Source organism: Cryptomeria japonica, chromosome 2, assembly GCF_030272615.1.
Source record: "Cryptomeria japonica chromosome 2, Sugi_1.0, whole genome shotgun sequence".
Taxonomy (NCBI): Eukaryota; Viridiplantae; Streptophyta; class Pinopsida; order Cupressales; family Cupressaceae; genus Cryptomeria; species Cryptomeria japonica.
Window position 1 is genome coordinate 144604024 of NC_081406.1, and position 17232 is coordinate 144621255.

The following is a 17232-nucleotide window of genomic DNA, read 5'->3' on the forward strand; positions in this document are numbered from 1 at the left end:
AACTGTTGTATTTTGGCATGGATGTTTGTATGTGTATAAATGGGCATTATAGTGACCAATTTTTCAAGCTTTGGCACATCAAACTTGGTTGCCTACACTATGAAGCGTTATCTTTGTTATCTCTCTTTAAGGAAATGGTGTATGTTGAGTATAAGATTCTTGTTACAACCAACCAATACATTGGGATAGAGGAACTACTTTAAATTATATGATCAAAGGACAAATAATAATATTTAAACAATCCATTCTACAATATCAAAAGCAATATATGAAACAATATGCAACCACAAGTGACAAATGAGACACCAGATTTACATGGGAAACAATTATAGGAAAAAAAACCCAACATCATAGTTATATTATCCACAATACAAAGATTCAATAAAACAAGTCTATTTATAGAGTCTAAATCTATATCCCCTTCTTTTGTAATCATAGTTAGATTATTACAAGCACATCTACCATTACATAGACATGCTAACCAATCTTAATCCATCCATACGAGCAATTTATACAACCACCACAACTAACACTAATATTGCAATAGCAAGGAAATCTTCCTTATTGCTCTTGTTTGTTTGAAATATCTCATAATATCCTCTAGTATATAGTGATGCTCACAGCTACCCCCACATGTTCTCCAACTCTACTACATATGAATCTGCATAGCCATACATGCTTCTAACAACACTTAGGTTGATATGTGGTTGTGAGTTCTCCAAATGACTCATTGCTACCACATCCAGACAAAGCTCCATGTTGAACTGCAACACTTGAAACTCGCTACATCTTGCCACATAGAAAATCAATGTTGTTCTACTTGTCTATAGATAAACTCTCTTCAATAACTCTCCACAAGTGAATAGCACACCTAAGTTCCAACAGTGTGAGGATTATCGAACTTCAAGATAGAGAAGACAAGAGTTTGCAAGGATTGTGCACTTGGAAAGCATTACAAGATTGCTTTGCCTAGAGGTGAGCACACATTGAGAGGGAATCTTGATCTTATTGATTCAAATTTTTGTGGGCCTATGCCAACAACTTCATTGGTAGGTAAGATTTACTATGTTCTATTCATTGACAATTCCTCTGAAAAAGCTTGGATTTACTTCATTAAATACAAAGATCGGGTCTATGGGAAATTCCAAGACTTCAAAGCTCTTGTCAAGAATTGAATGAGTTAGAAGATTAAGGTTTTGAGGTTTGTTTGTGGACATGAATATACTACCAAGGATTTTGATGACTTCTATATGGATGAAAGGTTCAAGAAGGAGTTGGGTGTGCCTTACAACTGTCAACAAAATGTAGTTGCAAAGATGAAGAATAGGTCCATTATAGAGATAGCAAAGGTATCCATGACTTAGATTTGCCCATGTTTCTTCGGGCAAAGGAATACAGTTGTGTTGTTTACATTATGAATAGATGTCCTCACAAAGTGTGGGAGGTCAAAACTCCAAAGGAAACTTTCATAAGAGAGGAACCTAAAGTTTCTCTTTTTTGGCTGTTTGGGATCAAGTCTACATTCATGTGCCAAAGAAGAGGCGGACAAAAACTTGACCCTCCAAATTGAAGGGTGTGTTTGCAAGATACAATGAGTCCTCCAAGGCTCACAAGATCTATGTTTCATCAATGTTATCCCCCCACCCTTGGTACGTGTACCATCATACGATATGAATACATCAATACGAAAGCGATACAGCATGTAAAACATATCTATGCATTTCAAGAAACTTGTCGTTTTTTGGTCATGCCGAATTCAACAAGATTAGATTTCAAAAAAAAAAATTGTTGAATCTGAAATGAATTGCAATTAACTGTCAACTTAGTCTAGAATAATTAAGGTTTTTTTACTACAAATGAGCCCCCAACACAATGACTCAAACAACAATTGGCGAGTTCTCCCTTGAAGATTTCAACTAGGCATTTCATTTTTCCAAGGCTTTGGCTTCCAATCTACCTTTTGTGTGTGTTTTTAATTTGCAAATGTCGCTTCCAATCTTCCTCTTTGAGTGTCTTTCCTTGTCTACATGGCGCACACCCTTCCTTCTGTACATGCCTTTCTTCCTTCACTCATGACCGCTTGTAGGTAAGGAAATTTTAATATAAAATTTGAAAGTAGAATGCAATGAATCTAAATTATAATCAATTTAAGTTAACTTTACAATGTTTGCATTTAGATTTTAATTAATCGATTTAACAATTAACTTTTAATTTTTAATTTTTTTTATATTTAATTTTTCTCTTTATTAATATTTTTAATTTATATTTAGTTTAATTTTTCTTTATTAATATATTAAATTTATTTTATATTAATAATTAATTTATATTATACATATGGGATTATTGTATTCTAGGTTTAGTCTCGGGATTTGGACATTATGATTTGTAAGGCTTAATTGTATCAGGCCATTTGTATACTGGGGGAAATTAGTCATAAGGTTTGATCATCTTGTACTCACTTCTAAATTTCTGGACCCTATGGGTCCAGAGCAAGACCGGAGGTTTTCTTGACTCCGTTCTTTCCTACCGGTGCCCGCACTGAACAGAGATGTACTTAGTTTTATATTTAATAAAATACTTTGGCTATGGCCTTTTAACTAGCAAAAAAAATAATAATAATTAATTTTAATTTTAATTTTAAACTTATTGTGTATATAATTATTTTAATATAGATTTTTTGATTGTATATTAAAAATTATAAAAATTGCATTCTTAAATAAATTTCTAAATTATAATGTGTTTTATAAGCTCAATTTTTTTTATTTATACTTTATAATTTTATTAAATTATTGGTTTGCAAGATATTTATCATGGCATCCTCATCATTCAATGTCAAAGCATCAAAAAACAAGTGGATCAAACCTAACAATAAATCTCCATTGTGGAAATATGTCACCATCCTTGAAAAATTTCAAGGTGGTGAAGATTATAAATGGAGGTGTCATGAGTGTTACAAAGATCATAAAGGTTCCTCTACTAGGATTTGTTGGCACCTTTGTTACATTATAGGTACAAAATGTGAAGAATTCTCTGATCCAAATGTTGGTGATCATCCAGGAAAGGGATTCTCAGTTGAAAAAATTGCAAAACATCAAAAAGAACAAGGTGAAGTTGAAAATCATGTTCAAACATCAAATTAAAAGACAACCCTAAGTCTAAATAGACCCCCTTTGCATCCAACTTCAAAAACATCTATAGCTCATAAGAGGAGCAATTTAGGACCTCTTGAAAAAGCATTAAATTTGCAAAGTCGAGAGGACACAAATCAAAATTTTGCACGCTGTTTGTATGCAAATGGAATTTCATTTAATGTGGTTTACTCTCCATATTGGCAAGAGATGGTTAAGTCAATTAATGAAGTACCAAAAAGATACAAAAGCCCAAGCTATGAGAAGGTTTGTACCACCCTTTTGGCTAAAGAAAAAAGATATTACTGATAGACAATTACAATTGATTCGAGTTTCATGAAAAACCTCAAGGGTTTCTATCATTTGTGATGGATGGAAAGATACTAGAAATAGGTCATTAATCAATGTGATTGTAATGAGCCCAAAGGGGGCAGTGTTTTTTAAAGCAATGGAATGCAAGGCTAAAAAAAAGATATCCAATTTATTGCCAACATTCTAATTGAAGCAATTGAGTCAATGGGGCTAGAAAGTATTTTCAGGTGATCACAAATTGTGCAAAAATATGCAGAACAACAGGGTTAGTCATGGAAGCAAGATATCAAAACATTCGGTGGACCCCTTGTACGTATCTTTGAACTTAATGCTACAAAAAAATGGCAGAATTCAATTAATACAAAAGATTTATGAACAAGCCAAAGAAGTTAATATGTTTGTTTGTAATCCTCACATGTCACGGGCCATTTACAAACAATTTGCCAAGCTAGAGTTGTTAAAGGTAAGTTTTCTTTTGTAGTAGAAATATTCAAATATATTATTAAATATTATTTTAAAATATATGTAAGATTTGTATGTTTTTAAAAAATATTATTTTTTAATTTAAGGTGGTTGAGACACGCTTTTCCACGTACTACATTGTTCTCAAAAGGCTTGTGGATGTCCAACAAGCCTTGAAAAGTCTGGTGATTAGTGATGTTTGGGCAGTTTGGAGGCAATCTCAAACATATAAAGCAAATAATATCATGACAATAACTCTTGATAATATTGGGTGATATCGATAAGCCAATATTGGGTGACATATGATTGCATACATACAATGGATAAGCAAGTTAGAGATATTATTATAGCAAAAGAACAAGACCCTTTGAATTTTTTTGTAGGCAAATATAAGAGGTAATCAAGAAAAGATGGGATAAAATGACAACACCTTTACAACTTTTGGCATATGCTTTGAACTCCAAATACTACCATGTTGATGATATGTTAGCAAAACCAAAATAGGACAGCACCAAATATGGATGTTGAGGTTGTTGATGAATATAAAAAAGCTTTCAAAAAAATGTTTATGGATCCTAGAATTGTGGTAGAGATTCGAGATGAGTTTGGAACTTTTGCATCCTTTGATGGAACTTATGCAGATGTTGATACAATGGAGGATAATAAAGAAATAGACCCTATAAAGTGGTGGAACTTCCATGGTGCCACGACTAAACATTTGCAAAAGCTTGCTATCAAACTTCTATCGCAGGAGTAACTTTAAATGAATTATATTCTAATTTAAATAATTTTTTATTTAAATTTATATTTGATTGTTTGTCTTTATAACTTATAATATCAGTTTTTTTACAAGTTTCAAGTTCTTCTACATCTGAGAGGAATTGGAGTACATAAGGCTTTTGTAATGTGGGGAAAATAAGGAATTAGGGTTTAAGATAATAAAACCACTAAATAGCCCAATTAAACCACATACATTGAAAGAGGATTGAACCCAATAGATCTAGGCTCAATCCTTGTGAGGAAAGGAGTATGAGACTTTCAATTGGAGTGTGTGGTTGATCAATCCTCTTTCTAAGTTGAATTTGATTGATTATGAAATTAGGGTAAAAAGAGGGATTATTGAAGTGATCTAACGAAAACAGTGAGCTACAAATGTCCCACGGAGCCACCAACCTGGATCTGAGCTAAATGAGATGTCTAAAACCTATCCTCCGAAGTTCGGCCTGATTTTCCGAGACCAAGTAGCATAAGATCTGTCCTAGTCCTTAGAATTTTCCGTTGTCAAAAGCTGACCCATTCATCACTATTGAATCTTTCGGATTTCTCAATTACAGCTCCGCAACTATTTCTTGCACACAGAAAGAAAGGGAAAAAAGTTGGAAATAGGGGTTTGCCTTAGGTCAAACCCTAGTTTTAAAATTAACCATGAATTTAAATAATACAAAAACTAAAATAAATATTAAGGAGACATGCCTCATATTTGCATTGTTGATGATGATGTAATGCTCTTTGAATGTAATCACAAATGTTGAATGTACATGAAAAACCCTAATCACACACAAATGCTTGCATGAAAATTGAGGTAACTTTGCTCCACAATGGTTAATGATGAATATGCAACCTTGAATCACTAAAGATGATTGATAATGAATGCTTCACAAATGCACGAATGTATAGATGGATGTGAAAATGAATTGATAGAATGTCTTTATATAGGGTTTCCTAGGAAATTTACCGATTAGGTCGGCCTCAACGGTAATGTGTAGCCTCGGGGATCAAATTCTAACGAGGAGATATAACACTTACCCCAATTCAAATTAAAGCCCCTTTGAGAGGGACCAAGACGTTTTGGAGCGTACTCGTCCAAACCAGAGCGTTCCACGTCCTAGTCCTTCTGCAAAGGAGACAAGAATAAGCAAACAAGGGAGCGAGCATCTCACAATGGGACCCACCAAAACGTGTACATGACATCAAAGTTGGATAATCGAACCTGAATGGACCTAGAGATGAGATGTAGATAGGACACATTAAAGTGGGAGCACAAACATGTGGTGTAAATTGGACCGGTGACAATTTATGACACTACAACTTCATCCATTTTGTGAAACGAAATAGGTTGGCAGCCCACAAAGTAGAGAACCTTGTACATGTGCATTCCAATATTCGTCTCTTATCACATTCCTCCACAAACTACATGAAAGGACCTACTAGACTTTGGGATATACAACCTAAGATAAGTAACATTGCTGTATCCATAAATCATTAACACATCTTAATCCCATTTTTGAGAACTCTGATGAATCTTCATTTGGTTCTAAGACTCTAGTTGGTGGTCACACTCAATCCAACTATCCTAACTCTTTAGAGAATCTTGATGATCTAAAACTCCAATTTCAAGAAAACAATTATGATATTTTTGATAGCATGTGATTCTACCAAACTATTAATGTATTTGAATTTTGTTTTAATAGTAAAACTATATTTAAATATAGCATTTTAGAATATGTAGCAATTGTGTGTCTATATTGCTTTTATATAGAATGAAAATCTTCTTTAATAACTTAAAAAATTGTGTTGAATATATGTGTGTGTTTTTTATGAATGGTGTATCTTGTCGTATCAATATGAGAGATCTTGAAAATGGCCTTATCTATATCCATATCCATGCAACTTTGTGTTTCGTCATAGTGGAAGATAGGATAATTGGTACTCTAAGCCTTAGGAACCTAAGATGAAGGTTGAGGAGGGTGAACAAATTGTTATCATGGGTGTTGATCCATAGAGTATAGCAACACTAGATGCAATTTAACAAAATCCGAATGCATGAGTAAATACCTCATTACCTTCTAGTACAACCAAGATGCCTAAAGGGTTTTCTCGAACATTGCAAAATGAAAAAGCACACAACATAGGAGCCTTAAAGACTTCTTTTTGAATGAGTAATCCCCCAAGCAGTTTCTAACTTATCCTACATTGATGTCCTCCAATGTATTGATGCAAAAGCCTTTCAATTTTGAGGAGGAAAAATCAAAGCTAGCGTGGCAAGAGCCACAGCAGAGGAGTCTCATTTCATTATGCAAAATGATGTTTAGGAGATTGTACTTGAGACCAAAAGGAATTGATTTCAAGTGATTGTTTAAGGTAACCTACATAATAGTCAAATTTGTTGCACATGGAGTCTCCCTTAAGAGGGAGTTGACCATGGACAAATCTTTGCTCCACAAGATATGCATACTTGTACTACAATAATAATGTCTCTTGCCTCATAATAATCTTATTGGAAAATTCAAAGCTAGTGTAGCAAGAGCCATGGCAAAGGAGTCCCATTCCAATATGAAAAATGATGTTTAGGAGATTGTACTAAGACCAAAAAGAATTGATTCCAAGTGATTGTTTAAAGTAACCTACATAATAGTCAAATTTGTTGCACATGGATTCTCCCTTAAGAGAGAGTTGACCATGGACAAATCTTTGCTCCACAAGATATACATACTTCTATAAAGATACTATTATCTCTTGCCTCATTGATTTTTATATTAGTTAGATAGCAAAATAGAGGAAGTGTACATAAATCATCCTAAGGAGTTTGGGGTGCATTAGCAAGAGACCCATCTATGTAGGTTGAAGAAGGCCCTGTACAAGGTAAAACAATCACCACATGCTTGTTACTCAAAGATTAATGAATACTTGTTACATTTGAGTTCACCAAAACTAATTAAGATGCTAACCTTTACTATTTGTTTGATAAATATGACATGTCAGTTTTCACCTTACATGTGGATGACCTGGTCATTAAAGGTAGCAGTGAGAAGCTTGTAGTGTGGCATGAGGGGAAGTTGGCCTTAGAATTTGATGTGGACGTTGACCTTATGCACTATAGAAAGGTACAAATGAAGTCTTCTTTGGTTGGACATTTTAAGTAGATTTCAAATGATGGATTGTAAGCCACTGTCTAATCCCATGGTTCCAAATCTAAAGTTGACTGCTGATACGGATTTAGATTTGGTGTATGCTTCAAAGTATAGGCAGTTGATAGGTTCCGTCATGTATTTGGTGAATACCCAACCTAATATTTGCTTTGCAATAATCATATTGAGCTAATTCGTGATTGAGCCAAGGCATACTCACTAGACTGCATTAAGCACATGCTTTGATACTCAGAGCACAATTCATTATAGGTTGAGGTATGTTGCGATCAGAAGTTAATGCTGCATGGCTTTGTGGATTCAAATTGAGCAAACAATGCCAATAAAGCGCACTTCAAGTTTTGTTTTGGCTTGGGGTTAAGTATAATATTCTGGTTTATCAAGAACCAGGCAGTAGTAACAATGAACTTAAAAGAAACAAAGTACTTGGCAAACTTGTCAACTGGTTGCAAGGCTATCTAGCTTCACATGTCAATAGCAGAAGAAACATAAAATGTTGGAATTTACAATTGTGTATTGTGGCAATCAATGTTGCCAAGCTATTTAAGAAACCAGTGTTTTATGATCACTCCAAGCACATAGACATTTGATACCATTTCCTCAGGGATAGAGTTCAGAAAGGAGCAGTGGTACTTTAATATGTTCCCTCAAATTCACAGGTTGCAAATATTTTGGCAAAGCCTCTAGTTAAGGGTATTTTTGAGATGCTGAGAGAGAGACTTGAATCAGTAGATAACAGTTTCCTCACAAAGAGAGAGTTAGTGTTTTTACCTTGAGTTGCTTGGCTAGTGCTCTCACAGTGATTGCACAGCATTGAGAGAACATAGTTCTATCGAAGAATTCGGCCTGGTCATGTAAGCAGTCTTATTTGAGATTAGCACACAATTATTTGAGACTTTGAGTGATTTGTAAATTAACTTACTCTAAACTACTTTGATTGGGAGTTATTAGTTGTTATACTAGGTTAATTGATTAGTCAAACTAGTGAATGATCTGTCAATCCGAGTGTCACTTTAGTGAGTTGTAAACTTAGATTTACTTGACATCTCATCTAGTTTCTCTTAGTAAGATTCTTTATACACATTCTAATTTTAATTATGACACATTTAAAATCTTTTTTCTAAATTTTCATATCAACATCGGCAATGTTTACCAAATTTTGGTCAGACAATTATGGTTTCTAAATTTTTTTCTATTTTTCCGTAACTCTAAGCTGTTTTTACCCAATTCATTGAAAAAATCTTTATCCTTTCATTTGTCAATTTATAGTCAAGAAAGATTTTTGCTACTATGGTTAGGACCAAACTGCAAATTGAATTTTTGCTACTATGCTTAGGACCAAACTGCAAATTGAGCTCCCTTGCAAAATTAATTCACCAAATTCAATTGACTAAAGGTTAAAATCAACCAGTAGGATCCAATTACACATGAAATTTGAAACACAACTTGGGGATCACTGAGCATAGATCCAAAACATTGAAACGAAAAAACTAACACAATTGAATCCAAAAGCTATATCATTTCACTCCTTATCTTGATAATGGATCATTGAGAATTGATCTGCAACATTGATATAAATCCATAAGCTCTTTTTGTCATCTTCATTGACTGAAAAACTTACACCTACTATCAACTACTAATTGGTTTTAATGTGTCATCGTTAGTATTTTATTACAATTTTGCCAAATGAAGTCACATGTTGCCTGAAGTATGCTCACTTTCACTCTAAATCCCTACATTACTCCCTATTCATCCACAAGAAATCAACTAGAAAAAAGTATGGTAAGTTGCAAGTTGCTCGCATGGAACCCAACATCCAAATCCCTTGCACACAATCCACTAGATTCATTTGATTAGAGGGTAAAATAAGAAAATTATACACACAGGTGACAGCTTTTTTCGAAATCCAGAATTGACAAATAAAGTGTTCTGTTACGTCATCATAGGCAGTTTGATGCACTTGTGCCTAATTAAACTACATTTTGTGCAAAGTATGCTTGCTTTCTCCCTCATAGCCTGCATAATTCATAATCATCTACACATGATTATATGATTCAAATTGGTTAAAAATGTGTACCTAATTGAAATAGTAGGCATAAAAACTGAGTTTGATTTCTCAAAATTTAACCAAACTCGGCAGATTAGAGAGTAAATTGAGACTATTGGATCCAATTGTACACAAAAAACTCTTTTTCCCAATTTCAAATGATGAATTGGGGCTAAAATTGTAATGTGAGAGGTAACTTGATGCACTTCTGCCCAAACAAACCATATTTTAACCAAATTGTATGTATGCACTTAAATTATGTGCTTTTTTGACCTACTGCCTCAATCAGCTATTAATGTGGGTGGTAACTTGATGTGGTTATGCCCAAACAAACCATGTTTCACCAAAATTATGTTCATTTTACTTAAAAGTATATGGTTTTACTTTTTTGACCTATTATTTCCATCACCCCAAAATCAGACTAGAGATGGAATTCCCTTTAGCCCTGAAAATTGTCCAGTTGAATCTAACAACAAAAAAAATGCTTCTTTCTCCTATTTCAAATTGACAATTTCATTCAGTTTGGGTGTAGTACAAGGGAGAGATATCTAATTTTGTTATAGTAAGCTTAATCTAAGAAAATTTAAGTGCCAATCTTGCAACAAAGATGAACTATTCCCCTTCTTTAGAACTTACTGATGACAGTTTGACCATAATTGTACTTTAAATCAAGATATTAATCAGGACATAAAGTCTATCAGTTTGCTCATATGTGTAGTAATCAGGACATAGAGTCTATCAGGTTGTCATCTAGTAAGGAGTTGATGCACTATCTGACCAAGAATACAAAGTTTTAATCATAGCAAAAATGCTCCAAGCTTCGCAACATCATGATTACGTGCAAATCCCAACAACCTCAATATATAACAATTGTAGGCTGTGGCAACTGGAGACAGTAAGCCAAACACAAGCCTTTGCTAGATTGACAAAACTGTATCTCTCAACACTGTTATCTGAACCAAATGCAGCCCTTGACAAGACCAATCCTAAAGTTAAAAATTGACCACGTCTTCACTAGATTGAGAAAACAATATATCTGTCAGTGTTATCCGAGCCAACGGGAAAACCCTTGAAAAATGAAGCTTGCAAATACCATGAAATAAATGCAGCTGCTTCTGGTTAGTTACAGTGGCAGAGTTTCTGAAACTCTTTGAAACATTTACTGATATGATGGTATGAGGCGATGACTAATTATGAACGAGGTTGAAATTCATTTGAATCATTTCTAAGGTTTACCATATTTCAAGAACAATATAAATATCTATGCTATAAACTCCATAAACTGGGTTAAAATTCTATTATGCAATTCTGGAAAAAATGCCTCAAGCTCAGATAGCACATAACAGGTGTGAAGGCAAGATTTTGTTATATCAAAATCACGTTTTATAATATCAAGTGTGTTGCAATTTAACTGGTAATTTGCTTTTTAGATAAGAGAGAATGCTGCAATTTGACTAACTCTATATTGAGCAATGTATGGGCATGGTCCTATTATCTACATTAACAACTATAGGGTGAACCCAACCAAGAGATAAGTTAGATCGGAATCCTACATTGTTGAGAGTAATATTAGAATATTTAATTATATTTTAGTCACCTATATTTAGTTCCTTGTTTAATGGTCATTTAGCTTTTTAGTTAATTAGCTTTTAAGCTTTATTTAGCATTTAGCTTTTTCTTTTTAGTTAATTAGCTTTTAAGCTTTATTTAGCGTTTAGCTTTTTGGTAGTTCACTTTAAACAACTTGTTTTTAATTTAGAACGTCGTCTTGTAATCTCTATATATACGCTTGTATATTGTTGAATAGATAATCCGATTATTGAATCATTCATTCAATTTATTTTTCATGGTATCAGAGCGGATCAATGGGATTCTTTAAAGTTTGGCGAATTTTTTAATAAAAATTCATGGCCTTCTTTCTGGAATATTTTTCAGATTTTTTTTATTGTTTTTTATATAAAAAAACGATTTTGCTTTTTTGAGGGCTTTTTGAGGGTTTTGAGGGTTTCTGGTTCGTGGGTGAATTTCTTTGTACTGGGCAGCGGTTCATGTTTTTTTTAGGGTTCTAGAGATTTTTCGGGCTTGCAAAATGGAGGTATTTTTTTGCAAATTGAAAATTTTCCTAGGGTTTCTGCAATTTTCGATTAGGGTTTTGATCCTTCAGTTCAGGTCGAAATTTTATTCTGATTGCAAATTCTTGGTGGGTTTTCGAGACCTCAATTGGGTCGTCGTAAAAAATTTCAAGGTGCATCATTTTCTGTGCCTCAATTTTCGAGCCGTCGAATCTGCATTCTGATTTCAGATTCTTGGTGGGTTTTTCGAGAGCTTTTTTGGGTTGGTCTCAGATTTTTTTGAGTGCCTTGTTTTTTGTGCCTCAAATTTTGTGCCAGCAAATTTGCCTTGGAATTTAAAAACAATTCACAATTTCTGCTATTTCTGTGGACATTGGGATATTTGCTGTTTTTTTTGGGCACCATTTATGCTGTTTTAAGTTTGCAGAATTTTTTTAATTTCTAGGTTTCTTACAAACCTCAAAATTTGCACCTTAGAATTCGTGCCAAAATACTCCTCCAGGGTTTCAGATTTTTTGTGCAGCTGCTTCTATTCTGATTTTTGAATCAGATTCTTTTGTCTCATGCTTTCACTAGGTTGACCTCATTCAACCTCCATTTTTGTGATGGCATCTTTGACCAAACATCATGTTGGAACACAGACATGAGTTCAACAGCTGCCACAACACCTGGAAACAGTGCATGTTCACGATATCTGAATATCGTTGCCTTGATCAGATTGATTTAGGCCAAACCTCATCTTACAGGTCCCAGGGTTTTCACGATTTTTTCGTGAAAAATTGTATGTCGATTTTCTGATTTTTTCCACAAAAAATCATGGGAGGGTTTTCACGATTTTTTCCTCAAAAATTGTTCACATGGTTTATAATTTTCCCTTAAAAATTATCTCATCTGTAATCCGCGATATTTGCATAAGATTTTAATTATCTGGGTTTTACCCTTTTTTTCCACAAAAACAATGATTTGTAACCTCATATTTCTTGGTTTTTCAATTTTCTCCTCAAAATCGTAAATTCTCTTTTTGAGGGTTCTTGTTTCAAGGTTTGACGGTTTTTTCCTCAAAATCGTGCTTCGTTGCAGTTAGTTTGGGTCGCACTTGCCAAGGCGAACATCTGCAACCGTGATCTCTTGCAGTCAGTTTTGGAGTTGATACTCTTTTGCAAAAGGGTTTGCCGATTTTCCTCAAAATCATGGTTTCAAGTTTTAGTTTGGTTACCCAGCATCAGGTTGGATGGATTTTGGTATTTCTTGGTCATTAACACTTTTCAGATCCAGGGAGGGTCTCCACCGCAGCAGAGTGTATTGAATCATTCATTCAATTTATTTTTCAAGTAAGTGATACAATACATCTAGGAATGAAGACTATCAATTTATTTTCTACATAACAACCCACGCTACTATCACCTAGGCTTTGTGGCACTTCAACAATAGTGGAGAACAAAGATGAAATTGTCTACAAATTATAATACATGATAAAGAAAATATATGCTAGAAAAAAATTGTAAAGTTATTGAACAAAACTAAATTGAGTGAATTTGAAATGCATGTGATGAAATGCAAAAGGGATAAGGAAGGCCATAAAGAGGGGTTACACTTAAATGAAGCCTGCAAATGCATAAGTAGCATATATACAGGAATCACAATAAACCAAGAATGGGTATAATTATACCCAAATCATTCTTCCTTTTAAACAATGCTAAGTCAATGCTTTCTCCTGTGCAATGGATTGTCAAAGTAAAGTTGCAGCTGAGCATGTTAAGAGATGACTTGCATTCTCACCTCCTTTTGGTCCTTTAAAGATTGTGACATCTAAGTGGAAAATTCTCACCTTTTAGAGGAAAGACAACAACGATAATTCCAATTAGATGTCAAAAGAACGATTAAAATAAATGCATGATCTTAAGATTATGTTTCTTATCATTTGTTGACTTTTTATCCATTAAATAATATGATTGAACACTGGTCTCGTGGTTGAGAGTCGAGACAGAATGTGGCTGTGAAAACAATTCTACACACATGATAATATATGCTCTGAATGCAGAGATATGCTGAATCCAATAAGTCAGCCACCTCCCCATCCTCACCCCTAAAAAAATGAAAAAAAATCCAAGGTCTCATAGCTCCCTGGCAATATAACAACCAAAAAAACTTTGCCATATCGAAAAAATTGATAAAGCAAATGAATTGGTTGCACTGTGGTTTGGAAACTGAGATGAGATGTGAAGACCAACATTCAAACCTCGGAGTGAATAAAGCCCTTGAGTACATGCCTGTATTGAACTTGGAAGTTTCGCACCAGAAATTTGAAAAATAGAAATATCTCATATATCATATCTTCCTCATTACGATAAAAATTTATTGTATAGAGGAATTTTTTCCTGAACACAAATACAAGATCACAACTTGCCCCAGGCATGGATTCTAATTTAATCATTTGTCGCTATTTCTTGTTAAATGACGACTAAAATGAGGCATGACCACCCAAAAGAGCTGAGCTCAAAATCCATACGGCATAAGTCCTCTGCATGCATGGACGTGTTGATTTTGGGAGTTTAAGCAATCAAAATAAGCATGTCCATGAGACAGATGAGCGGTTGTGGTGAAGGGTAGAATTTAAATGTTTAGTCCAAAAAATTTAAATAATAGAACAGAAAAATCTCAAATCCTCATAGAAAAAGTATATCCTATATCGAAAAGAAATGATTCTGCCGTGCAAAAGGCTTATGTAGAATCCTGGATTACAAAAAACCTTTCTGTATGTTGGTGTAATAGATTTGAGAAATTACCCAAAGAATTTCAAATGAAACTAGAAAAAATATTCAAGGTCTCATATCTTCCTAGGTGAGACCGAATAATGAAAAAGAAAATTTGTGATAGGAAAAGGTAAAAAATTAAAAATTAGAACAGAAAAACCCCAAGGTCTCATAGAAAGTGCTTATCCTCCATAAAAAAGAAATGCTTATATTCAAATCATGGATTAGAAAAAAACATATCATATATTGGTCAGTTAAATTTGAGAATTTATAAGAAAGAATTTCACTTAAAACATAAAAAAACCAAGGTGTCGTCTCTGAAAAGAAGTAATGAAAAGCAAGATTTGTGATGCGAAAAGAAAAGAAATTCATAAACAGAGCAGAAAACCCCCAAGGTCTCATAGAAAGAGTATTTCTTCCATTAATTAAAAAATGATTTTGCCATGCAAAAGACCTCTGTACAAATCCTAGGCTACAAAAGCCCTTTCGTATATTGATATGCTAAATTTGCGTTTTAGCCCAAAGAATTTCACGGGGAAACGGAAAAGAAATCGAGGTCTCTAATCCGAAAAAAAATAATGAAAAAACACCATTTGCGAGCTAATAAGAAAACAAATGAGAAACAAAAGCCTGAGCATCACCTCATCCTCTGCATTGCTATGGTGTTTGTACATGACTCTCAAGAAGTGGTAACGTTCGAGCAGGGTTCGAATATCCCCGCCGCTCTCCTTCTCGATTGCGAGCGCTTCCATGTGAAGCCTCTCGAGCTCGCAGCGAAGGGCCTTGTGAAAGAAAAGAAACACCAAAATGGGTGACTTCAGCGCAGAATGGCGCACGTATCCCCCTCTCGAAGAACCCCCAGCTACAATTGCCGGCGCCAGCAGCAGCTGCGCATGCTGCTGATGAAGTCCCGTTAATGGAGTCGCCATAAGACCAAACCGCAAAAGCACAACACGTCTTAGATAAAGATGCAAAGAATTCTCCTCCACACGATAAAATTCATCCCTGTAGATCTGAAATCTCTTGCAGCCCGTATTTATACTGCCACAATTCTGGTTATTCTTGTTCAAAGCCTGAACAACTGCCCTGCGGTTTTTCTTCCTTTTCTAATTTGAGGACTGCGTGCCTTGAATATGTGTTCACGCTTTTAACCCCGCGGTAAATGCGTTGATATCACGAGTTACATTGATTACGTGGATTCACTGCGCAGCTGCCGTGGATTCACCAAATTTCCGTGACCACACTAAGTAATTTTAATTTTGATTTTCTTTGATTTATCGGAAATCTAGAAAAGTCTTTGCGAGATCTTCAGCCTTCAATCCACAAGAATTGGAAAAGCTTGGGGTCTTAAATTTATGTCATTATCTACTATTTCAATCTTTATTTTTTAAGTATAGTATAGAATCCCTTAAATTTTGATATGTCAAAAATTAGAATGATGAAATATTGATTGAGACTGATTGAAAAGATTGTTGGATTTCAATTATGTGATTAAGGAATTGGTATTGTTGATAGATTATAATTTAATCTTTATGTTCACAAATATTTTGTATCTATAAACATAGACTCTCATATGTATCTATATCTACAATTTAAAAAAAGATGGTGTTGATGAACATCAATTAGAGTTGTTATTTAAGGATCTTTGTCTTAGATAGATCTCATGATTGATTTAACAATATTGATAGTAGTTAAATGACAACAAATAACAAATACAAATAATATTGATTTGACAATGATACTAAGTGATTGACACTTGAGACTTAATGCGATGGAATGTGATGCAATGAATATTGGAATGACCTAATGCAAATGACTTAACACAATGAAATGATTTCAATTATAATTTAATCTTCATGTTTACAAATCTTTTGTATCTATAAGCATAGACGCTCGTATGTATCTACATCTGCAATTTAAAAAAAGATGGTGTTGACAAACATCAATTAGAGCTTGTTATTTAAGGATCTTTGTCTTAGATAGATCTCGTGATTGATTTAACGATTTTGATAGTAGTTAAATGATAGCAAGTAACAAATACAAAAATATTGATGTGACAATGATGCTAAGTGATTTACACTTGAGACTTGATGCAATGGAATGCGAGGTAATGAATATTGGAATGACCTAATGCAAATGCTAGGGTTTCATCAAGTGGTAAGACAAAAAAATTGGTATTGTTGATGTGGAAAACTAAATAATGAAGGTGGATTGATATATTATGACAAATAAAAGGAATGAGGTTGTCTCGATGATAGGCAAATCTTATATGTTTGATGGCTAATGGACTCTTCATTATGCAAATGATTTTAAGGTTGGTGTCCTTTTATAATTGATTTAGGTACACAATCTAATGCCTTGCACAATACATTATGAATAAGGGGTAGTTGAAAGTTGATCAACTTGGACCTATTATGAAATTTGAATTTTCAAAATATGGGTCTTTTCTACATTACACGATTCCCTTAAATCATTTATGTGCCCATGGATTCAACCAAAGAAGAGCGAGTAAATAAGTTATGATTTTGGAAT

General features: G+C 34.0%; 1 protein-coding gene across 2 annotated transcripts in view; it reads right to left on the reverse strand.

Annotated features, from left to right (window-relative positions):
- The window catches only part of LOC131071339 (zinc finger protein BRUTUS), a 60206-nt gene extending 44273 nt beyond the window's left edge, over positions 1–15933 (reverse strand). Inside the window, exon 1 of one of the 2 annotated variants that reach the window (XM_058007128.2) lies at positions 15342–15933. In XM_058007128.2, coding sequence (XP_057863111.2) covers positions 15342–15629 — 288 coding nt within the window. In that variant the 5' untranslated portion in view covers positions 15630–15933. The remainder of the gene's footprint in view (positions 1–15341) is intronic. The other variant, XM_058007129.2, reaches the window with a different exon arrangement.
- Between the last annotated feature and the right edge of the window lie 1299 nt (positions 15934–17232).